General features: G+C 42.9%; 2 protein-coding genes across 7 annotated transcripts in view; one reads left to right on the top strand and one right to left on the bottom strand.

Annotated features, from left to right (window-relative positions):
- The window catches only part of LOC121853396 (serine/threonine-protein kinase SIK3-like), a 37,887-nt gene extending 30,992 nt beyond the window's left edge, over positions 1-6,895 (bottom strand). For 2 of the 4 annotated variants that reach the window (XM_042347462.1, XM_042347465.1), the window contains exons 1-3: positions 6,670-6,887; positions 4,161-4,341; positions 402-563 (exon numbers count right to left, since the gene is read on the bottom strand). In XM_042347462.1, coding sequence (XP_042203396.1) covers positions 402-563; positions 4,161-4,341; positions 6,670-6,819 — 493 coding nt within the window. In that variant the 5' untranslated portion in view covers positions 6,820-6,887. Of the gene's footprint in view, positions 1-401; positions 564-4,160; positions 4,342-6,669 lie in introns of all 4 variants that reach the window. The other 2 variants (XM_042347464.1, XM_042347461.1) reach the window with 2 other exon arrangements.
- Positions 6,896-12,086: 5,191 nt separating this feature from the next.
- The window catches only part of LOC121853643, an 86,139-nt gene continuing 72,958 nt past the window's right edge, over positions 12,087-25,267 (top strand). For 2 of the 3 annotated variants that reach the window (XM_042347919.1, XM_042347920.1), the window contains exon 1: positions 12,087-12,280. In XM_042347919.1, coding sequence (XP_042203853.1) covers positions 12,229-12,280 — 52 coding nt within the window. In that variant the 5' untranslated portion in view covers positions 12,087-12,228. The remainder of the gene's footprint in view (positions 12,281-25,267) is intronic. The other variant, XM_042347922.1, reaches the window with a different exon arrangement.

Consider the following 25,267-nt stretch of genomic DNA (forward strand, 5'->3'; position numbering starts at 1 on the left):
GAAACACATGGGAGAATAGGACTAACAATGTGATGATGAAATAAGCACAGCCCCACACCAACCCCCCCTAATAAAAGAATGCCCACAAGGTCTAGTACAGTATCTACGTTGTTCCCATCATGAGTGTTTATTTATCATAAGTTCCACAACGTTACAAACTAAATAGAAGTACAATACATTCAATAGGACAATGAAGATTCAAGCCATATATGATTCCATTTAAAGTCCTCACAAAACTACCAACTCCTCAAGAGTGACCTAATAAGATTCCAGTGCAGTATACATATATAGGTTAAACAAAGAGCTAGTCGAGTAACTCATCAGATACAGATTATGATTCACAATGGAAAGTAAGTTTGATACCGATCAATGACGACAACTTAGAGAAGACAAACACTTACCTGCAAGTTTAATATTTAATTCTTTGTCTAAGAGTAAATTTTCTGCTTTGAGGTCTCTGTGTACAATTCCACGCTTGTGACAATATCGAAGAGCCGCCACGATTTGCATGAATTTTGTCCGAGCTTCTCTTTCACTCATCTTACCATGTGCCGCGACATAGTCTGCCAGGAGAAGACGATGCCATTATAAAACTGTATAATAAAGTAATACAAAAACAGCTTCTATGATTTCATGCGAGTATTTTTCAGCAGTATCAGTACTAATATAGCTCCCTATACAGTCTATAGCTTTTTAACCTTTTCATTTCAAGATGGCTACTTAAACCCTCATTACATCACTGCTGACTCCACTACCAATGATAATACAAATCATAAAGAACTTGGTTAACAACTACAGTCAGGCTGCCAGCTTTACCCTGATTGGGTAGTTGAAGAATGTATAAATGGCTGGACATCAACTGGTAAATTCAAATTAATTTCCAATTTATTGTTGAACACTAGATGTTAACATTGCAACATATCCACCCCCCCCCCCCACAACTACTTTCATGTGCCCCTGTATCTCAACTTACTTTAAAGAATCCCCATACCCAAATATAAGGTAGAGTCAATTACATATCTAACTTACCATGTTTACAGTCTATTCTTTGTAAGGTTCTAAGAACAAGACACTGTACACATGGCAATAAAGAGCTTGAAGAAAAATATTACTGTACTTCCAAAATTGTGGTACTGTATTGTACTCTATATTATTTTTTAACATAATGATGAATAGGGGAGTACTGTACTATATTAGAATGGATGAGGGTGCAATAGATGCAACAGATAGAAGGAAGTTTATGTGAATATAAAAGCTTAAGCTAAACAAAACCATACAATAATTGGATTAATCAGCCTTGCTCATGGAAATGAGAGATTGGAACAGATAGGCACAAAAATTTCCTTTGACAAAGATGAGCAGGAAATGAATAGCTAGTATCAAATTAGAGATGGAAGACCAAAGTTTCTGTAGAAAACAGAATGCTATGTATAGGAAAATGATGGTTGAAGAAGATAATCCATAAACTGTTGCACTGCTACAGCACCTAGTGACCATAATCAAAGAATATTAAGTGTACACATAAAACTTATCTATGGAACCATGAACCATAAACCAAAATCAACAAATATTGGTACATCAGACATGACAGTACAGTACAAGGGATCACTAACCCTAAGACCAGCATTAAATATACCTTACAGAATTGTTTTTAAATTAGAAATTGTTCTTTCTTTTATGCTATCACTACCCCATTGCTTACATAATCTTGCATTTTATCTTTATTCTTCAAAATATTGTACACAATGATGATATATCTCAGACTAACCCTCTCCAACCTTTTTGATAACTGCTCAGCTGATCCTGTAGCAACAGGTAATTCGTACTCCTTTATTTGTAAGGAATGCCACTAGGTGTTGAGGGTTCTCTCATTAGCTAGCCAAAATAATGTACCTATAGTACAGTAGAGTATAGCACAGCACAGTACAGGCCTAAATGTACAGATATAAAGGTGAGAGCCTGACACTGTACAACACTAAGCCTCACCAGGAAGCTCAGAGGGGCACCATGACATGACTCGGCAAATTTTTCTTATCAACAGGACGTAACATACAGTCATCCCTTGGTTATAGTGCACTTGGTTGTCGCGATTTTCGTTATCACGCATCCATCAAAATCTGCACACATGCCGTTATAGCTTTTTTTTCAGGCCGAGAATTTGGTTATCACGCATTTGCCTCCAGGTGTAATGTTACCCCCTTGCTTCACCTACAACTATTGAGGATAAAATCTTTCACCTACAAATTGACAATAACACATTTGCTGTAATCAGACATATCTAGTTGCCTCAACAATTGCAATTTCAAATTCTGTGTCATTACTAAGGAATAACGAAGTCTCTGGTGCACTCTAAGATTGAGAGAAAACGGAGGACTCAGGCGTCCTGAAGCAAGAGAAAACGGACTCCTATGATGGGGGACTCAAATAAAGAAAGCATAGCTACATGTTTTGTGGACTACAGTATTGAGCGTACCCTTTTCATCACTTTGTAATAAACCTAGCCATGCCTATGTGTGTTTCTGATATTTACCATAACATATATCTATATCTTTAGTGGGTCTAAATGGTCATAAAATGGGAAAGTTGGGGTTGGGTCTTGGGTGCCTGGAACCAATTAGAATAAATCCCATAGGTTCTGTACTTTTGTTATCGCGTTTTTCGTTATCAAGCACTCGGCGCAGTCCCAATTAGGCGTGATAACCAAGGGATGACTGTATTTTGATTTCTTTTGTTCAATATTTAACTGACAATTGCCATGTAAACTAGTGATGGTCGACATGCTGTACAGGTATCTAAACTTAATATCTAATGAAACATGACATGTAAACAATTCTCACCTGTGGGTGCCGAATTTCGAACCAGGACCACCATGATTGGTATTTAGTAGTCAGGCAGTTTAGCCACTAGACTAAGACTACCTATTGTGGTGGTCTAGGATCAACACCCACCACCAAGAGGAGAAATTTGTTTACGATGATTTACCTGTGCAGATTACAGGTTCTGAGATAAACATGATATTTTAACAATTAAATAGAATGCCTGTATGTTTCAAACTACCTATATATACATTTTCTTAATAACATAGACTATTGTCACTATATAAACACTAGTTTTCATTAAAAAAAAAAAAAAATACGTCAAAAATACATCTGATCAATAATACCTTGTGTTTCGGCACTTGGGGTCATACCATGATAATTTAGTATGCTATCAGATATAAAGGTATTGTAGAACCACATTTCTTTGAAGATGAAGCAGGGCAAAAAGAGACAGTTAATACAAGAAGATGCACAGTTCTCCAGTGCATGATGGTGCATCCCCCTTACACACCAAATGCCACTGTGCAATTTTTCAGACGATACTCTCCAGGGGATCTGTTAACCCCACTGCACACCGAGAGTCCTTCCCCACCATTTGTCTCCAGCTGACCACTACCTTTGGGGACATCTTAAATCCAGAGTACTATATGCCAACAACACCAAAACAATGAGAGTTGTGGGGTACAATGGAGATCAGATGCATCCCAGAAGAGAGTCTCGGCGGTGATCCAAAACTTCACCCTCCCCGTGACCACTGTGGGGGCGGGGAGTGACGGTGGACTTTTTTTTTTTTTTTTTTACTAATTAATTGATCTATTATGTTTTCTTTAAGGCCAAAATAATCACAATTAATTCACAAGCAAAATAATGACATGCTTTTAAAATGGGTTACATCATTGTGGCTCACCCTGAATAAGAGCCATTGCATTATACAGAACAGGATTAAAATAAGATTAGCAAAGAAATCATATGGTGGGAAATGGGTCCTATAGGCATGACTAGTAAGAGTTTCCTATCCAATAAATTTGACACAGCATAGTAAGCTATTAAATACATTGCCAAAAATAGCACCCAAAAAATTTAACAGTGACAAATATGAGTGTAACAGAGCCATTAAATTGTACAGGAAGAAATTAAAATATATGATTATTGTAGGATACAGTATTTAACTAAGGTACTGTAGTTATTATTGTAAAATACTAAGAAAAAATAAGAAAAAGTCATAATTAGTAGTGTGTACTGGTGGGGGTTAAATTATCCAACAGTCAGTCAGTCAGTCAGTCAGCCCCTCGGAAGTTATTTTACAGTGACCGAAGAACACCAACGACACGGTAAACTTACCAAATAATTCACCACAACTGGCGTATTCTGTGACAAGGTAAATCATGCGTTCTGTTTCCATCACTTGGTACAGTCGAATGATGTACGGATGTCTCAACTTCTTCAAGATATCTATTTCACGGAGGATTTTTCTCAAATTATCGGCATCTATTTTGTTTTTGTCGATAATTTTGATGGCAACCTGCAAGAGAGAATGAACGTTGATGACACCTTCCCTCACACTAATCCAGAGCTAATAAAGAAGCGATGAAGGAAATATGATCTAGTCTTGGTGAAGATGGTAAGAAGCAAGGACTTGGCAACAATTTAGAGAAAAGGTACATGGCCAAGAGCTGGGGATATTGTTTTATTGTACATAAACCCACACCATACATTTAAAGGATAATTGTCTGATTAAACCTTCAAACGCAATGGACTACTCGAGTTCGGTTGGTTGCTGTGCAGCGTTTATCAAGAGACGTACACACACATGGCATAAACATGAAGCAGTAGGTGGCTGTAGCATCTTTATTTTCAAGAAAAAATAAATAAATGAATATGGAAAGAGTTATTCCTCCAGTCGATTTGCTTTAATCTTGGGGCAAGAATTAAGTTTTCATTGAAAAGAGATTTTGTGTTAGGTGGCTGCATAACCCTGACTTTTGTTTTTAAACATTTCACAATAATTTTGCAACAGTGACAATTTAGTGATGAAATGCATCATTTGGTCCTTGGAAAGCCTTTGAAAAATTAAATCCTGCTATTACAGAAAATAATATCTAGCTACAAAGTATATCAGTTACTATTTAATACTCTTTAAGGATCTTCATTTACATTCACCATAGTACCAGAAATATCAAATTAGCATCTATAGATGGAAGGATAATACTGTTATTTGTGGTTCAATACACATATTGCACTGTACTGTACAGCAACCCACAGTTTCTGAACATCCACTCACAAGAATAGTATACTTTAACCCCTTCAGTCAGAGGGTCTTAATGGCATTCATTCCTTCACTCACATACACCCCCTCCTCTCTGATAGTGTTTGGTGACCATAACAGCCCCTCTGAGCAGAGAAGTTGACTTTCAATTTTTAAACGTTCATGCCACTCATAAAAACACGTGTTTTCGAACGTACCGTCACCAATCGGTAAAATGCACCATTATAAGACTTCACTTATAATAGCAGAACCGCATAGGGATGATGTTCCAGGGTAGTGATTATATCCATTAAATTCGTCTAGATTATTATTACCTGTATTAACACTGAAAATAATAGGTGGCCCCAAAGAACTCTTATACGATAATTTCAACGCTGTGGATATTAGTCCTATTGTCGGTTAGGTTAGTTTTTTTTTATATTAACACCAGGAGGAGCTGATAGAATTGGACGAAACATTGTGGAAACGTTAATTACAATCCATTAAAGAGATAAATGGAAACTAGAATCCATTCAGTCAATTTTTAATAGCTTCTGTGTTCAATTAACCGCCTTGTTACCTACATTATCAAGTGTCTGTAATGTTGTCCATGATCCAATCTAATGCCAAATTAAAAGTCTACTTTTTCTCTGCACCGACCCCCTGCCCCAACTCTCTTTCTCTAGGTGACATCTTAAAATCACAAAATTTACAAATGATCTGCAAAGTAAAGAATAAACATCACTCCAAAACACAGTCCATCTAGTCGTGTCCTTCCACTCGTCTCCTCCCCTCAATACTCACCTAAATTATCAAATCATTTACCAAATCACCGTAACACATCGACCACTACCATTAATTCTACGCTTGCGAACGAATGAAGAGCTACGGTCTATATAACTGGCGGCATACTTATAAATACTTAGAATATAAAAATCACATAAACGTAATACATAACAAATGATATAAATACAAAAAATTAACATGAAGAGTTGGATATTAAAATGATTCAACGACAATAAGCGTGATTGAGTGCGAATAAAAAAAACGGCACGAGTGTAAGGTGTGTTGACATGGGTGTTAGGATCGCAGAGATAAATTACTCACCGTTCCTCACAATTTATATATGCTTTGCCATTCATATATATATATATATATATATATATATATATATATATATATATATATATATATATATATATATATATATATATATATATATATATATATTAATTTTATCCACCACTGATATTGTCCTTGGCATGTGTCTGTCTGTGTGAGTATTTGTGTGAGTGTGGGTGTATATATGTAAATATATATGAAAATGTGTAAGTATATGTGTGCATGTATAAGTATGTATGTGTGTGTGTGATGGGCAGGTGGCTGTGTTGCCCCCCTCATATAAACACGTAGAGAGAGCCTTCAACCTTAGCCTCACCTGCCTCTCTGTGCCACTCCCTCTACCTCGCCTCCCACCATAATCACCATACAGTTCCCCCCAGTGTCGCTCTCCATAAGGCTACCAGGTCATAAAATCTGGCAAGATAAGATCTTTCCAGGAGAGGACACCAAAGATAAACAAACCGTTTATTGGAATTTCCTTACCTTGGACTGTGTTACTTTATGTGTTGCGAGCTTCACCACGGCGAAATTACCCTTCCCAATTGTCTTTTCGAATTCATAATAACCTACACGCACTAATCTTTCCGCATTACACGATACAGTCTGCTCCGACGAGCCCTCCATAGTTGCCATTTTGGTTTTGACTGGTTCTATTTTTTGGTGGTCAACTTTCTTCTTCTAAAACCTACGCATATTCACTCTAATGGTGGGGGAGGATTAACACCTATTTCTTATCAGAGAAATATACACATAATATTAAAGAATGTTATACTTGATCTATATTTTGAGTTTAGACAAGCACTGCCATTTAACTTTGGTGTATGCGCACTATCAATTATTTATGCACCGTTGATCCTCCTCCGTAAAAATTTACACGCAACACGGCTTCACAAAAAATATTCTAATTAGGACATTAAAGGTTTTATTGTGTTCATAACGTAACTTCGTCACAACTTATGGAGAAAAAAATATAAGGATATTATTGGAACATATCGTCTGCATTTTTGAAGGACATCCTCGGTTCTACGTCGTCTGCTACCTGATGGATTCGCGCGTAAATTCAAACCATTTATCCTCTAAATCCTTATTTTACCACTTTAATACACCTGAAACGAGTTAGAAACAAATATATGATCTCTAAATAAAGAATTTGTAATATATTACAGAGTTTTCCGTAAATGTATTAAATGTTATTTCAAAAAAATCATTAATTTAGGCCACTACTGTTATGGTACACATTTGAATGGAAGTCCTGAGGTAGCCTGAGGCAAGTCGTGTTGACCCGTTGACCGTATATGTACCCAGAGTTTCCGTGTGCGTACTCACCGGTCTCCCTCTCTACCGTAGGTGTTGGGTACGATACTTGGAACGCGGGATAAAACGGCCATGACCTTGATAACGGCCCACAACGAGGGGTGAGTAGGGGGGATCGATGCTATTGTGCGATAAACTACTCTGAAGGACCAGATGATTTACAGCGACTACACATAATTCAAGAGGAGGTGTGGTGTGATATGAATACAATAACATCATAATGAAGTAGTTATTGACAATTAACTACATAAATCATTTATATCCTAGCAAGAGACAAGTTCGGAAAGAATGTGGTAGAAACTGAAGAGAGTCATTCACGCGGCACCGCTGTGTAACCCAAAAGAACCCAAAAGTTTATTACCCCCGCCCGTCGAGTGAAAGGGAATATTTCCTTAGTGTTGTCATGTGAGGGGCACCGGAGACATTTAAAGACTGCATTCTTCCTGCAGTCAGCGCCCCTAAAACACTGTCACATCTTGGTGTAAATATTACACTTTAGGGCAGAAATGGTTGTTTGTATAAAAGACTTGAGGAACCTTTATCATCGACGTACTGTACGTGTATCGGTCTGGATCCGTCCTGGAGTATTTTGTCTAGCCTGAAGTACTGTATCACATCTTGCAGCACCTGAGATTCGTAGCCATCTTTCTATAGTTTGTAAAGAGTCAGTGAGTCGACCATCTGCTTCAACAGTGACACCATTTCTCCAGTGTTTACATTACTCCAAGATGAACAAGAGGAACTGTTCATGTGTCTCGCTTATTTGTTCATCAGTATTTTTATCTACTCATTTATACATATTGTATACATGTATTAATAAGGGACTTTTATGTGTAATTCGATATACATGTCTAGCGTATTTTACTGTGCACGACCAATCAGCTCACTGCTTTAGGTAGCGTTTTGTTAAAGCTTTTCTCAGTGATGGAGACCCAAGGACACTTATCCTGTGTGTGTGTGTGTGTGTGTGTGTGCCAAGGAAACGTTAACACTAAACCTAGTTCCAACTCCCAACACTGTACTTAAACATACAGTTGTGTTGTTGTAGATGTGTACACACCTGTCCAACACACCTGAATTTTCGTACACACACACACACACACACACACACACACACACACACGGACAATACCATACGACTTTACACTTTAACTGGAGGAGGGGGGTGTGGGATTGTCCAGGGGATTTTGTCCAACACCTGTATATGTTAAGGATTAGGTTAGGTTGGTTAGGGAGGGATGGAGAGAGGGGGGGAGGAAGGGAGGGAGGGATGGAGAGGGAGGGGGATGGAGTCAGGAGGAGGGTGGAGAGAGGGGAGGGATGGTGAGGGAGGGATGAAGAAAGAGGGAGGGATAGAGATGAAGAAAGAGGCGGGGGGGTGGGGTGGAAAGAGGGAGGAATGGGTAGAGAAGGAAGGGAGAGGCTGGAGGTGGGGGGAGGGAGAGGTTGGAGGTAGAGGTGGGGGAGGGAGAGAGGTTGGAGGTAGAGGTGGGGAGGGGAGAGAGAGGTTGGAGGTAGAGGTGGGAGGGAGAGAGGTTGGAGGTAGAGGTGGGGGAGGGAGAGAGGTTGGAGGTAGAGGTGGGGGAGGGAGAGGTTGGAGTAGAGGTGGGGGAGGGAGAGGTTGGAGATGCTAAATACCAACCACCATAGGACCTGCTGGAGCCTTGTGTGGGCCCTCTGTAGTCAAGAACCGGATTTTCAATAACTCTTTATACCCCCCAGACCCCCACCTGACCGTACGAGTGTTAGGTAGAGTCACTAGTCCCAATATAAATTAGCTATTATCTTGATAGCCATCTGAAGTATTGTTGCATCACTGTGAGCCAATTAGGGTACGTTCTCACACACCTGGAGTACTGGGGTGATTAGGACAGGTGAACATGTAAACATCAGGTGGGGTATAGTGTCTGCTGTGCCCATAAGGATAAGGAATAGTTAACTAATATTCACGAGGCGCGAAGAGGAGTTAGCCACTGTTAAACAATAGTGTGGTAAATTTAATAAGACTAACATGCAACTTGTCCCTGCAGAGACAGAGATGCCAACCTGTGAGCATTGAAATTCTTGAGGTAGAGAGAGGCCACCTGTCTCAACCCTGGTTTATGTGAAACCGCACCGTACATATATATATATATATATATATATATATATATATATATATATATATATATATATATATATATATATATACACACAACAATGGTCTGTCCCGGGCAGGAGCGGGTGACCATAATACAGTACACACCCCTGTTGCACCAAGACCTGGGTGTAGTCCTCCTGGCCTCTACCGCTGGGCCACCTGATTCATGGCCACTACTGCTGGGCCACCTGATTCATGGCCACTACTGCTGGGCCACCTGATTCATGACCACTACTACTGCTGCTGATGGACCAGTTAGGGATTTGTCCAATTCATCTGCTGGTCGACCCCATCAGTACCGACCAACAAGGGGGGACCAGGACCCTGCCATTTGTTCCTATATCCTTCTTTGGGGAAAATTTTTACCTTGAGAAACTTTTAACTATCACCTCTGGATGGGGCCCTGAGATACGTCCATTTTCTAACCTCGATTTTTTGTTGGTTGGTTGAAGGTAACGTAACGTAAACCTAACCTGGCTAGTAATATTCTTGGGTATATACGAGTTTTGTGAGTCAATAGTTAATTTGGGGGTTCTGTTCTTCCACTGTTATACGAGAGAGAGAGAGAGAGAGAGAGAGAGAGAGAGAGAGAGAGAGAGAGAGAGAGAGAGAGAGAGAGACAGAATTTTCCCACAAACAAAGGAGCAGAGTCTTATACCGCGGTACACGAGCTGATGGCCACAATATACAGTGCAGGGTGGCCACAATATATAGCTCAGGGTGGCCACAATATATAGCTCAGGGTGGCCAATATATAGTTCAGGTTGGCCACAATATATAGTTCAGGGTGGCCACAATATACAGTGCAGGGTGGCCGCAATATACAGTGCAGGATGGCCACAATATACAGTACAGGGTGGCCGCAATATACAGTACAGGTGGCTGCAATATACAGTACAGGGTGGCCACAATATACAGTTACAGTGTGGCCGCAATATACAGTACAGGGTGGCCTATACAGTACAGTGTGGCCGCAATATACAGTACAGGGTGGCCACAATATACCTACAGATTGGCCGCAATATACAGTGCAGGATGTACAATATACAGTACAGGGTGGCCGTAATAGCACAATTACAGGGTGGCTGCAATATACAGTACAGGGTGGCCGCAATATACAGTTACAGTGTGGCCGCAATATACAGTACAGGGTGTACAATATACAGTACAGGTTGGCCGCAATATATACAGTGCAGGATGGCCACAATATACAGTCAGGGTGGCCGCAATATACAGTACAGGGTGGCCGCAATATACAGTACAGGGTGGCCGCAATATACAGTGCAGGATGGCCACAATATACAGTACAGGGTGGCCGCAATATACAATACAGGGTGGCCACAATATACAGTGCAGGATGGCCACCACAAATAGGTCTACTCTCACTTTACATCCTAAGGTCAGTTCAGGTCAGGTCCCCTACAACTCACTTCCTCCACTATCATCCTCACTACCTCACCTGGAGCCTTGATGACTTATATACTACATGTGAGTAGCCTTAATGAGACTCCTACACCTGGCTGAGAGAGAAGATACGTTACCTTAATGTATATAATTTTAACAATAATAATAATAATAATAATAATAATAATAATAATAATAATAATAATAATAACAATGACAATAATAACAATAATAACTAATAATAACAATAACAACAATAATAATAACAAAATTAATCACAAAAAATAACAATAACAAAAGCAACAATAAACTCAGGATAATGAATGACCCAACCTGACCTAACACACAGTACTTACAACACCACCATGTGATAAAATGCTGACAGGAATAGTGTGTGTGTGTGTGTGTGTGTGTGTGTGTGTGTGTGTGTGTGTGTGTGTGTAGACATTAACGTATATTTATATGATAGTGTAGATGGTGTAGTGTAGTTGGTAGTGTAGTTGACGTAGTGTAGATGATATTGTAGGTGGTGTAGTGCAGACGAGAGTGGAAACAAACCCAGGCAACATCAACTACACTCAACTTTAACCAGACAGACAGTACAGGTGTATCGATAAATAAGGACTGAGAAACATAACACACCTGTGGACCCATAATAATCAGGTAGAGGAGACAGGTAACATGAGAGGTGAGGAGGAGACTTGCGGTGTAGTGTGAGGTGAACCAAGGTGCTATACTCGACTCACACCTACACAAACATTATGGATTATTGACTAAGAAAGCATTTATTGATGGTTTTAATGCTGGAATGAGTCTTGTTAGGTGAGTGGGTTCTGTACACCTGATGTTGATTAATCTACCTGGGAGGGGAGGGGTTAAATTAGTGTTTTTCTCGCGAGGTGAGAATCAATGGAGGGCGTAATCCCGGTGGTAAAATTCACTATTTGGTCTCGTGGTCTGGTGGTCACAGGGCAAAGGAACCACCAGACCGGATGACGGGGAGGTAGGAGGGGCTACAGCACAGCTACTCGCCACAGCCAGCCAGTCAGTCAGTCAGTACCTAGACACCGTGGGGAGAACACCTCGCTCGCCCGCCGCCCGTGGATCTCTTGTTCTAGAGGGCGCTATACGGGATAACTAAACACTGGTGGAGCGAGAGAGGAGAGGACCTGTTTACCTGAGAGATGAGGTGGACTGACGCTGTTGCTTGGTGTCTCCTGGTCATCAATTTTGCAGGTAAGTTGGTCAGGTTACGTTATGTTATGTTATGTACTTCACGCTCATTGGACACTTAAAGGGGGGGGTTCCTGTAGGTGCCTGTCTGTCTGTCTTGGTCACGTATCGAATTGGGTAGTTAGTGAAGCTGGGACGTGTGAGGAACGTGTATAGACCTGTTCAGTTATTTATTGTTTGTTTAGCTAAATGAATATAGAAGGCAAAAGGAAAGTATGTGTATGTGTGTGATGTATGTTTGGTCTGTGCATGTGATGTGCATGTGATGTGTATGTATGTGTGGTACCTGTGTGTATGGTCTGGAAATATGTGTATGTGTGTGTGTGTGTGTGTGTGGTCTGTATATGTATGTATGTGTGGACGGGTGTGGTGTTGTGTGTGCGTGTAAGGTATTTTATTTATGTATGTATATGTGTATGTATACGTGGGTTCTGTGTGTGTGTGTACCGTATCGACCTCTCGTTCATGATTCCAAACCGTGAGTGACATTCCTAAGCCACACAGAGAGGATACTGCCCCCTGAACACCACCACCCCTATGGCCACTATTGTACATGGCCACTGATGTACATGGCCACTGGTCTCTCTCTCTCTCTCTCTCTCTCTCTCTCTCTCTCTCTCATTAATCCAGTTATCCAGGACGTCACTACAGCTATATCCGATATATGGAATAACGCCTTTGACATTATAGAAATTCATTACCTAATTTACACCCAGACACGTAGCCGACAGATGTATTGGCCCAGGTACAGGTGTTGAATACATAGGAGGGGGATACAGGTTAATTAATGTGACAAGTGCAGGTTACAGTAATTGGGTTGATTATGGTGACAGGTACAGGTGTAAGTACAGTAATTTGGGTTGAATACAGTGGTGGGTATACTGTATCGAGTGTATAAGGGGTGTTGCTATGAGTACTTGTCCCCTCCCCTCCCCCCTACCCCACTCCCTTCATTAAGACCCCTCCCCTTCCCTACCCTCTGAAACCCTTCCTCCCACTCCCATTTCCCCTTCATTTAGACCATCCTCCCTCTTCTCTCCTCTCCACTCTAAGACCCTTCCTCTCTCCCTCTCACTCTAAGACCCTTCCTCTCCCTCTCACTCACTAAGACCTCTCTCTCTCACTTCTAAGACCTCCCTCACAGGTGTATCACATTAACACGTACCTCTCTGGTCAGCCGCCACAGGTGTCACTCACCTAATTAATCAACACCTGGGAACGACTGTGGATTTGTTTTCTTTAGGCCAGGAAATGTTTACGTAAGATCAGGTGGCCTCAGGATAGATAGATAGATAGATAGATGAATAGATAGATATATGAAAAAATGTACATAGATAAATAAATACATACATACAGACACACAGACAGACCGCTAAAAATAGATAGATAGACATAGATAGATAGACAGATAGATAGACAGATAGATAGATAGATTTTATGTATATTCCCCAAGTTACAGTAATAACAGGTAAGTAATGACACGTTATTATACCTGGTAAGTGTAATGACCAACGTGACGACACCTGAACCGTAACCAATGAAAAAATTTACCCGAGTTTTACGAGATTGATAATAGCATTTTTTTTGAGGGGTGGGGTGAGTGGGAGGTGAGTGGGGTGTGGGAGGTGAGTGGGGTGTGGGAAGGGTATAGTGACTTCTCTCTCACATCACGCGACAGAAATAAATGTTGAGTCGTATAAAGAAAATTGTCCTGAATATTTACTTTTATTGTCTTGTGTACGTGTCCTCATTACCGTGTGCATACGTTCCTTTGTTGATGATTCACCCTCTCCACACCCTAACCTAACCCCCACACACGGTAACCTAACCTAACCCCCACACACGGTAACCTAACCTAACCCCCACACACGGTAACCAAACCTAACCCCCCACACACGGTAACCTAACCTAACCTCCCCACACCCTAACCTAACCCCCACACCCTAACCTAACCCCCAAACACGGTTACCTAACCTAACCTTCTGGGAAAGTAATTTGTTTACACTCTAGGAAAGGTCGATCACCCAACCATAAACAAGATGAGGGGCCAAAATAATTGTCTCATTAAGTAATTATATGTATGGACTAACTAACTACCATATCCGGCCATCATGGTGAACTTCTGGCCCACAAACCGTACTACTACTAAGCGGAGCCGGATTGGGAGAGAAAGCCGGTTTGGGAGAGCTGGAACGAGAGAGCCGGCTAGTGGAATGCGTGCCAGAAAAAAGTGTTAAGTATTTCAAGAGAAGAATTAACGATGAAACTTGTTATTCCTTACGAGTTAACCCCGGAGAGAGAGAGAGAGAGAGAGAGAGAGAGAGAGAGAGAGAGAGAGAGAGAGGTAAACACAACCTAACATCAATATACCCATTAAACATTTATCTCACTTCCCTCACTAAACATAACCTCTTGAAACTGAACTCAGCACCGGGGATCGATCCGAGACACCGCACGGGGGGGGAGGGGGGGGGCTGGAGGTATAGCGAGAGTACTCCCCACTAGGCCACGGCAACTTTAGACTCCACAGCATCTACTAAGCTCGGGATTATGGTTCACTCTAGTGGCGTTTTGCGGCGTAGGATTTAAAGGATTTCCAAGGGTACTACACAACAAAGGAATATCAACACTGATGCTCCTATTTGGATGTGTCGGCAGGTCTTGGTATGGGGAATGGTGGTAATACCGACAATATACTGTATATCTCGACTATGCAAAGGCTATTGACGGTGTGACCTCCACGTAAGGCTGAGAATTAAACAGGAAGGGTACGGGATTCAGTGGCAGTATGTCCTAGCGAGGGTCAGAGACTTTCTTCGTGATTGCAAGCACTGTGAGGTGATTAATGGCACGAAAGCATCATGTGTACCCGTGACAAGCGAGGTACCACAGGTCAATGTATTGGGTCCGCTGTTGTTTGTTCGTTACATAAATGACACGCCAGGAGCTACTCCATACAGATGCTTGCGGACGATGCCAAGTTTATTCAGGGAAATTAAGAACTAAACAGACTGAAGAGTTGTATAAGATCTGTGTGGGTTTTAGAAGTAGACAAAGGGAAGGGGTGTGCGTAGGGAAGGTATGGCAGGAGGGAAGGGGTGCGTGAGGAAAGGGAGGGGAGGAGGAAAGGGGTCCGTCAGGGAAGGTAGGGCAGGAGGGAAGGGGTGCGTCAGGGAAGGTAGGGCAGGAGGGAAGGGGTGCGTGAGGTAGGGGAGGGGGTAGGGAGGTGCGTGAGGTAGGGGAGGGGGGTAGAGAGGTGCGTGAGCTAAGGTACAGTATATAGGCTACCGTGAGACATGAATGTTATCAGTAGTGGTTGTGGTTGTCAAGAGCCAGTGGGCGAGTGTTGTCAGCTGCCAACCCCTTCTGCCACCATTATGTTGATTTGATGGTTTTAACTGTACACCACAATGTTGACAGACGCGGTGCTAACATCATCATCATCATCATCATCATCATGACCAAGAAAATTATATTAAGGTGCATGATGGTGTTATAACTTCACCCCTACACACACACACACGATGTAAACAAACCCTATACCATTATGACAAAAACCACATCACATAATAACAGATCTCTTTAACTACAGCCTTTAGTGCACACTGTAATTGTTGTCGTGTGTGTGTGTGTGTGTGTGTGTGACCCTCCCTGTCCAAGCGGGTCACCTAAGTCAATGCCGCTAGTGAAAGTCCTGCGATCAGCTGACTATACTATACTATACTATACTATACTATACTATACTTACCAAATGTGTATATAGAAATAATAGGAAATTTTCGTGTGTAATGTGTTGAGAGAGAGAGAGAGAGACTCGCTATCCTTCTGCCTCGCCTTCCTCCCCCTCCCTCACACCTCACCAAGGCCCTAGAAGTAGGCAAGGTGAAAGTCAAGACACGATTGTAGGAAAAGTTAACACGGGTGGTAAAAAAAAACACGTAAAACATCGTGTGTGTGTGTGTAAGGGGGTGCTGACAATAATTAGGACATCAGGTCAGTACGTACACACACACACACACACACACACACACACACACACACACACACACACACACACACACACACACACACACACACACACACACACACACACACACACACACACACACTCACACTCACACTCTCTCTCTCTCTCTCTCTCTCTCTCTCTCTCTCTCTATAGTGACCATCTCCATACACTCTGATTGGCTGATATGAAATGACGTAAATATTAACTGCTCCGTGAGTGACCTATCTGCCCCAATACACCGACTCTGATTGGCGAATATGAAGTGACGTAAATATTAACTGCTCTGTGAATGGTCGAGATAAACGGGTGTCAATAACAGTTTCAGTCCATTTAAAACGTCTGTGATTGGTCAGTTTAAAAAAGAATGTAAACGAATAGGACGTCTGTGATAGGTTGGTTTAAAAATTACGTCCTTATGATTGGTCAGTTACGGATTACGGTTGTGATTGGTCAGATAGACAAACATGGCGGCCGTGTTGCAACCAATGTAATTCACATTTACTGCCATTATATTGCTGGGCACGTAGCGGAAAGGTCCCCTGGCTCTCCATTACGTTTGGCCTACAGGGTTTTATGTAACGTGTGTGTGTGTGTGTGTGTGACAACAAGGGTGGTCTGGTCACCTTCCTGTAGAGTAGAGATTCATCCTGACCTTCACCAGCTGTCTCTCACCCTACCACCATCACCTTACCACCATGAGTCCCACCCTGCCCCTACCATCACCACCACTAGTCACAGCCTACCACCATCACCTTACCACCATGAGTCCCACCCTGCCCCTACCATCACCACCACTAGTCACAGCCTACCACCATCAGTCCCACCCTGCCCCTACCATCACCACCACTAGTCACAGCCTACCACCATCATTGTTTGCTACCACCATCCTTACCACCATGGTCCACCTGCCCTACCATCACCACCACCTAGTCACAGCCTACCACCATCACCTTACCACCATGAGTCCCACCCTGTCCCTACCATCACCACCACTAGTCACAGCCTACCACCATGAGTCCCACCCTGCCCCTACCATCACCACCACTAGTCACAGCCTACCACCATCACCTTACCACCATGAGTCCCACCCTGTCCCTACCATCACCACCACTAGTCACAGCCTACCACCATCAGTCCCACCCTGCCCCTACCATCACCACCACTAGTCACAGCCTACCACCATCACCTACACTCTACCACCAGCATCCCCACCCACTATCACCATCCCCACCACACTACCACCATCACCACCAATATATCAAACAAGATCCCATAATTAGTTCACCCTATATTGGTATTTATTTATTTATAGTAATATTTTTGTCGTCTCCTGAATCAATGAACCTAATTAAGAGTCACGTTACCTGATCACCCCTTACCTGTCTATACATGATGAATAAATTAACTCCCCCACCACACCTACACCCCCCCTTAATTACACTATCCATTGGTAGTCACACACTCCACCCCCCCCCTCACCTCACCTGTACACTACCTGCCATACGCTGTTTATAATTAGGCATTTGTCTTACCTGTCCTGTTTTGTGGTATAATTTTGTTGTCAAGTGCGAATGCTATGACGTGGGGCACTTTTGTTATTGTTGTTTTTGTTATGATTATTATTATCGTTGTTGCTGTTAATGTTGTTGTTATTTATTTTGTTGTTGCTGTAGCAGTAGTAGTAGTAAAGTAGCATCACAATAAAAGTAGCAACAATAGAAGAGCAACATCATAAAAGTAGCAAAAGCAGTAAAGTAGCACGATAGAAGTAGCAGTATAGCCCCAACGAGACTACAGTATAGCCCCACAAGAAGCTGCATGGCTAACAACCTTTCTCTAATTACCAAACTCATCCTAAGTCTTTAATTGGATTGTCATAAAGATTAAAAACGTTGATCTATGATGCACACACACACACACACACACACACACACACACACAGGTAATGAAGGGTTTTTGGACCGGATATTATTATGCGTTTTTAGACTTGCCTGTGATGAGCAGCTGTGTATGTGTGTGTGTGAGAGAGAGAGAGAGAGAGAGAGAGAGAGGGGGGCTGATGGGGGTGAGGGCTGCTGGGGGTGGGGGCTGGTGAGGGCTGCTGGGGATGGGGGCTGGTGAGGACTAGAGGGGGAGGGTGGCGTATCGTGATAGCCTGTAGTAAGACATGCAAACGAATATCCACCTTGTAATACACAAAAGGTCGTTTTTCACAGCTGATGGCTTACAGTCTGATTACAGTTAGCTTTTCTGACTGTCTATGATTACAGTTAGTTGGTTTCTGACTGTCTTATGATTACAGTAAGTTGTTATTTTACTGTGATTACAGTTAGGTGTGTGACTGTTTATAGGTTACAGTTGTGTTTTAACTGTCTGTCACCCAAGAAACATAATTTCTGACTGTATATAATCCCAACCTAACCTAACTCATACAACTCACTGCAGCTGCTATAATTTTGTGGTATAATTTCTTTACTCCAGGGGTATAATTTCAATATATTATAAGGCTATAACTTTACTGTAATTTGGGGGGCATATTTGATTTTTTTACTGTAATATGCGGTTAGGTTAGGTTAGGGTGAACTAAACTGGGATGCTAATCTTCATATAATAACTGGATATTTTTAACCCTTGGACACATAGCAGCTCTCCCCCTCTCTCCCCCCTTTACCCATCTTCCCTCCTATTTCTACTCTTTTCACCCTTCTCCTCCCTCCCCCTCATCCCCCTCCATCTGCCCCCCCCGCTTAGGCAGACACCCCATCGTAAATTACAAGGTAATTACACTCGCGGAATCAATAACAGTTTTAATAACACGACCCGCCAATTATTATACAGGGGAGAGGGATGAAAGACACGAGAGATGAAGGGGGCCCTGTCCTGTTGGGGCCCTGTCCTGTTGGGCCCTAGTCTAATTAGGCCCGTCGTAGCAAAATCCCAGTTCTAGTAAAATCAGATCACGGTTTCTCTATCTGTGTGTGTGTGTGTGTGTGTGTGTGTGTGTGTGTGTGTCTGGGTCAAAGCCCGACACAACACCAAAAGTGGCGCCGCTCCCCTTCGCTTCCGTGACACACAAAAGATGAATGGAATACACCCTCTGAGCCATCACCCCCCACCTGTACACCCTCAACCCCCACCCATCTCTTATCCATGTATATCAAAATATTCACACGTTTATATATTCTTTCATACATGTTGAACTGTATACCTGCACTGTCTATATACATGCTGAACTGAGTAATTAACATTCTTGCCGCATGCGGGATTTGTGCGTCAAGTGTGGTGTACCGCAGCCAATGAGGGAGTATTGGTCACTATCGTTTGTTTACGGTAATAAGAGAGAATTCAATCCTCTTAAACTTCGGGACATCTGACCACACACAAAACCGACACCACAATCTGTCAACTTCAGTCGTTTATTGGAAGTTAGATTCAGTCGTCTCTTTTAAGTTAGGCAAGGGTGGGTAATAAGGGGCAAGGGAAAGCAGTATAGGGCAAGGATAGGTAATATATAGGGGCAATATAGGGCAAAGAGGGGCAATATAAGGTATCAGCATCGTGTCTTGAGACCTGATACACAACCTATGTAATCTGATAATCTGAGTCGACAACAGGAGCTTCAATACCACAGCGATAATTGCCCCTCCCCCCCCAGGTGACCTAGAGAGAGAGAGAGAGAGAGAGAGAGAGAGAGAGAGAGACCATCATAACAGAGGTTGGGTGGAGGCGCTACCTGTCATTGTTTACACCTCCCCTTCCCCTCCCATCACCACCTTTCCTCTCCCCTCCTCCCTTATTACCCATCACCTCCTCCCCACCCATCACCCTATCTTCCTCCCCACCGTCCATCAACACCCCACACACCGTCCATCTATCCACCACCACCACCACCCGACTATCGACCAGGTCCACATTCCGTCCACCTCACAGCTCCCCCCCACCCAAGGCGTATGTTTGTTTATTTGTCTTTTTCTTCTCCTTATCTCCGTCTGTCTGTGTCTGTCCGTCTGTCTGTCATATACTGAAAGTCATTCTCCCTCCCTCTATATCCCACACCTCCCTCCAACGTCTCCTATGTTATTATCTCCATGTCCACACGTCTTCCATTCTCCCATAAAGGCCTCCTATACCCTGTTATCTCCAAGCCCACACATCTCCTATAAAGGCCTCCTACCCTGCTATCTCCAAGACCAATAATTTGTGGTAAGCCGTCAGCTTCCAATACCTGTCTCTCTCTCCCGTGTACCTGAGTTAAAGGGCCAATATACGTACACCTGTCCTTGTGTTTACCTCTATCAGCTGATCTGCCTCTGCTTAGACTCTTCATTCGTCATTATGATATCCAAGTGTATGTATGTGTGTGTGTGTATATGTGTGTGTGTGTGTGTGTGTGTTTATAATTATTATAATAATAATAATAATAATAATAATAATAAATAACGACAATAATAATCACAGTAACAATAATAAAAAACAATAACAATGATAATAACAATAACAACAATCACCCAAAACATAAGAGACAATATTACAGGTGTTGAACTAATTGGTCGTGGTACAGAGCGCAACATTACACCTTGCAGTACAGTGGAGCGAGTGCCCCAAAAAGCTTTAAGTAATGATCAAAAGTTTTTCCCTAGCTAAGATAAACGACTGTAAGGCTCTGGGGAACTTTTTTTTTCCCCAGTGGTTTAAAGGTTTGTGTTTCAGGTGTGTTTCAGGTGTGTGGTCAGGTGTGTTTCAGGTGTGTGGTCAGGTGTGTGTGTTGAGGTAAGGTATATTTGTTTGCTTGTGTTGATGGCTTATGCAAGTAATGTGGTTAGGTTAGGTTATAGGTTCACTTAAGGTTAGGTTAGGATGACTGAGGTTAACTTAGATTAGGTTAAGTTAGGTTAGGTTAGGTTAAGTTAGGTTAGGTTAGCTTGGGGTGAATGTACAAGTAGCAGAGGAACAGAGGAACCTACAGTAGAAGGCGCTGCTGTAGGGGAAGGGAGGGGGGGGCGTCACTCAATCAATGTCCTGACGTGCGCAACCCGATTCACTTTTGTCTCCCCTAACTTGTGTGTCTACTGTATCAGGGTGAAATAATTTGGTCTAGTCTTGGTGATGATGTCAGCCTTCTGTGTTCATTCAACCGTCTGTCTATTCATCCATCTGTCAATTAATCCATTTTTCTGTCTATTTATCTATCCATGTATCGATTTATATATCTAACCAGCCATCCATTTTTCTATCTAGCTATCTATCTATCTGTCCATCTATCAATCAATTTATCCATCTGTCTGTCTGTCTATCTATCTATATCTAACTGTCTATCTATCGCCGAGTGTGTATCAGGATGAACGCTGTGTGTATAGCGAGTGGTTCCAGGAATTAATTGTCACACACACACACACACAGCTGACGATGTAACATGTGTACCGGCTCCCATTACCACTCTTAACACGCCTTATAAGACAGACACAGACACCCTTATACTTATTTTATTGATGCGTCAGCCAGCTCTACGAACGCCCTCCCTGACTAAGAGAGATTATTTTCTTCCCCCTCCCACCGGCCCAATCAAGCCAAGAATTCGTCACTTACACAGCTGCATAATTAATTCTTGAGTCATACTTAAAGACCATACTTACTTACTTACTTAATGACCACACTTACTTACTCACTCACTTAACGAACCACAGAATAAGAACAACAAAGACAAACAAACGGATATATATTTCTATTCTAGTCAATAGCATAAACAATAGCTCCGCCAGACGCAAGGTTAAGAGAAGTGGTGGCGTTAGGTCGACTATAAACTTCATGTTATATCGATACTGTTTACATATTTATGGTACGTGTGTGTGGGGGGGGGGTGTAGGTAGGGGGGAGGTTAGGGGTGTGTGGGGGTGGTAGTGGTGTCGTGAACTGCAGTGGTCCGCCCTCACACACACACACTAGTTCGTGTTATAACATTTTTCAGAGAACTTTCATAAAAGTTGACACGAGTTCTTGTTCGTAGAGTGATGGCGTGGTTGTTGTTGCTTTAATGCACACACACACACATGCGCACACACAGCAAAGAACAGGCCGTCGCGAATGAGGACAAAATAGATAAATAAATGAGAGAGAGAGAGAGAGAGAGCGCAGCGTGAAAAATACTCACCTGTACACTACTACACAACCCTCCCCCTCCCTGCCTAAACACCAACTAATCCCCAGAACCAGACCCCATTGTTTACATACTAAAGCCCTGGGTTAGGTTAAATTAAATTACGTTCGGGTTAGGTTAGGATTAGATTAGGTTACATTGGGTAAGATTAAGTCAGGTTCTATTAATTTAGTTTTTTTTACGAGGATTAGCTCACCAGGGCACAGTTCACTGACCCACATCAGGGCCTGGGGCGAAAATATAATAATAATAATAATAATAATAATAATAGAATAATAATAATAGAAAAAAAGATCAATAGTGAGAAACGATATGTGTTGTGTTGTCAAAGTAAATGAGGCAGAAAATCAGATTAACAACCTGGGACTTGGTAACATATAGGCAGCAGTGTCTACCATTACACAACACTATTATGCTTCCAATATCTTCCCAGTACCTCCCTGTTTGATAGCTGCCTTACTACCTCGGGTGGTTAATCTTCAGGTGAGACAAGCTGGCCGTGAGAGAGAGAGAGAGAGGTAGTCAGTTAACTCCCGTACGCACACCCACTAAGAAGGCGAGCCCTGAGGACACGGTGGCGGGAATGTTACACTCACTATCGTACTTGAGCGAAAGTTGTTGTGCCGGTGGTGATGTGTCGTGCTGGTGGTGGGGAGAAGGTCACGCCTTATAACACCTTCAGTGGTCGTGAAGATGTAGGTAAACAAAGAGACGGTAGATAACCAGGTGGGAAGATAGATAGATAAACTTGGCTGGTAGATTAATGGATGGTTTAGGTATATGAGTGAAGGGAGAGAGAGATGAGGGAAGATGAGAGGTGAGGGAGAGTGAGGGGAGAGTGAAAGGGAACAATAGACACAGGTAAGACGAATGGCCAGGTGTCACCTAGTCCTAGACTAATGACCACAGGTGATACTTTGGGGAGGAGGGTGAGGGGGGACTGGGGTGAGGAGGTGGGGGGGACTGAGGATATGGAAGACAACAGTGAGGGGTAGAGGAGAGGGTGAGGAAGGATAAGGAGAGTACAAAGGAGAGGAAGGGGGGAGATGAGGGGAAGAGAGAGGAAAGGGGAGAGAGAGAGAGAGAGAGAGGAGTAGAGAGAGCTAAGAGGAAGGGCAGGATGGGGAAACATGGGGGGGAGGAGGGGTGAGGAGAAGGTAGGGGGAGTACTGGTGTGTTGAGGAAATAAGTGTTGCAAAGAAGAAAATCGTTTCCCTGAAGTTTATTGCACGAAAGGTGATATATATGTTGCAAGGAAGGAAGACACTGAAGGAGGAGACAATATTGCAAAGTAGGTGAGGAGTATTGCAAGGAGGAAATATTGCAAGGAGGTTAGGACATTGCAGAAGGAGGGAAGGAAGGAGAAGGAGGGAAGTCAGGGGAGGAGGGGGGACATTGAAAGGAGAGGAGAGGAGGAGGAGGGAAGGAAGGAAAGAAGGAGGGAAGGACGTTGCAAGAATGATAATAAAGGTGGCAAGGAAGGGGTGGCTGTGCAGCAGTGTGAGGGAAGGGCTTTGCTATAATGGTCACCGGTTACAGGCGTGACAGAAGGAACGTTGCAAGAGAGAGGGAGGGAGGAATGTTGCAACACTGGTCAATAGTTGAAGGAGGAGGGAAAGAGGAAGGGGGGAAGGGGTGGAAGGAAGGAGGGAGAGAAGAGAGAGGGAGAGAGGAAAGGAAGGAGGGAAGGAATTTAAGGAAGGAGGAAGGAAGAAAAGAGGGAAGGAGGAAGGAAGGCTTCTCACTATTAATCTTCCAGGGGCCACACAACATGCCTGACGCCTCCAGATTACTACAGTGAGGAGCCTGCAAGACGGGTGGGGGGGTAGGAGGGATGGGAAGGCAAGGGGAGAGGAGAGAAGAAGGCAGAGAGAGAAAGAGGAAGGGGAAAGCAGGGAGTAGTGGGAGATGTAAGGAGGGGAAGGCAGGGAGGGAGAGATAGGAGGAGGCTGAGGGAGAGAGGAGGAAACAGCAGCAGTTAACCCTCCACCCTTGCTTCCAGGTAGGCGGTGGGGGAGCAGGGAGTGACTCACCTTCCCTAAACCAAGGGTCGACCCCAACCTCCTGAGAGAGAGAGAGAGAGAGAGAGAGAGAGAGACCACAGTTTATATACAGGGTAAAACAACATGCAAATTACCCAAATGGTCCTGATGTCAATTCCCTCAAGTCAAGTGGTTGGTCTGAGAGAGGATCTTGGTGACGTATACCCGAGTGGGATGAAGGTGGGCGGGAGTGGGATGGAGGTGGGTTGAGTGGGGGTGGAGGTGGGTTGAGTGGGGTGGAGGTGGGCGGATGGGGTGGAGTGAATGGGAAGTGGGATGGAATGGTGTGGGAGATTTAAAAGATGAGAGAGAGGAGGTGTCAGCGATGATGGGAAAGAAGGGAGAGGGCAGTGATGGGAAGGCTGAGAGACACGTACAGATCGCCTCACGCAGGGCAGACAAATTTTCCAGCACCTTGAGGCGAGAAATTGAATACTTTTGAGAGAGAGAGAGAGAGAGAGAGAGAGAGAGAGAGAGAGAGAGAGAGAGACAGTTATTCCGGGTGTGAAGAATCGACGGGAAATTCCCTACCCCCACTTCTGATGTGAGTCCTGTGTTTTCCCCAGGACGAACACCGCCGACTGATCAGGTGCGCCTCAATTATAAAACACCAGTCCCAATTGTACCTAACTTAACCTAGTTCTAACTTAACTTAATCTAATCTAACTCAATCCAACATAACCCACCCTGACCTAACTCGTCTCATTACATATAATAATAATGATAACAACGACAACAATAATAATGATAATAATAATAAAATAAAAATAATAATAATAACAATA

Source organism: Homarus americanus, unplaced genomic scaffold, assembly GCF_018991925.1.
Source record: "Homarus americanus isolate GMGI-L3 unplaced genomic scaffold, GMGI_Hamer_2.0 scaffold4896, whole genome shotgun sequence".
NCBI classification, from domain to species: domain Eukaryota; kingdom Metazoa; phylum Arthropoda; class Malacostraca; order Decapoda; family Nephropidae; genus Homarus; species Homarus americanus.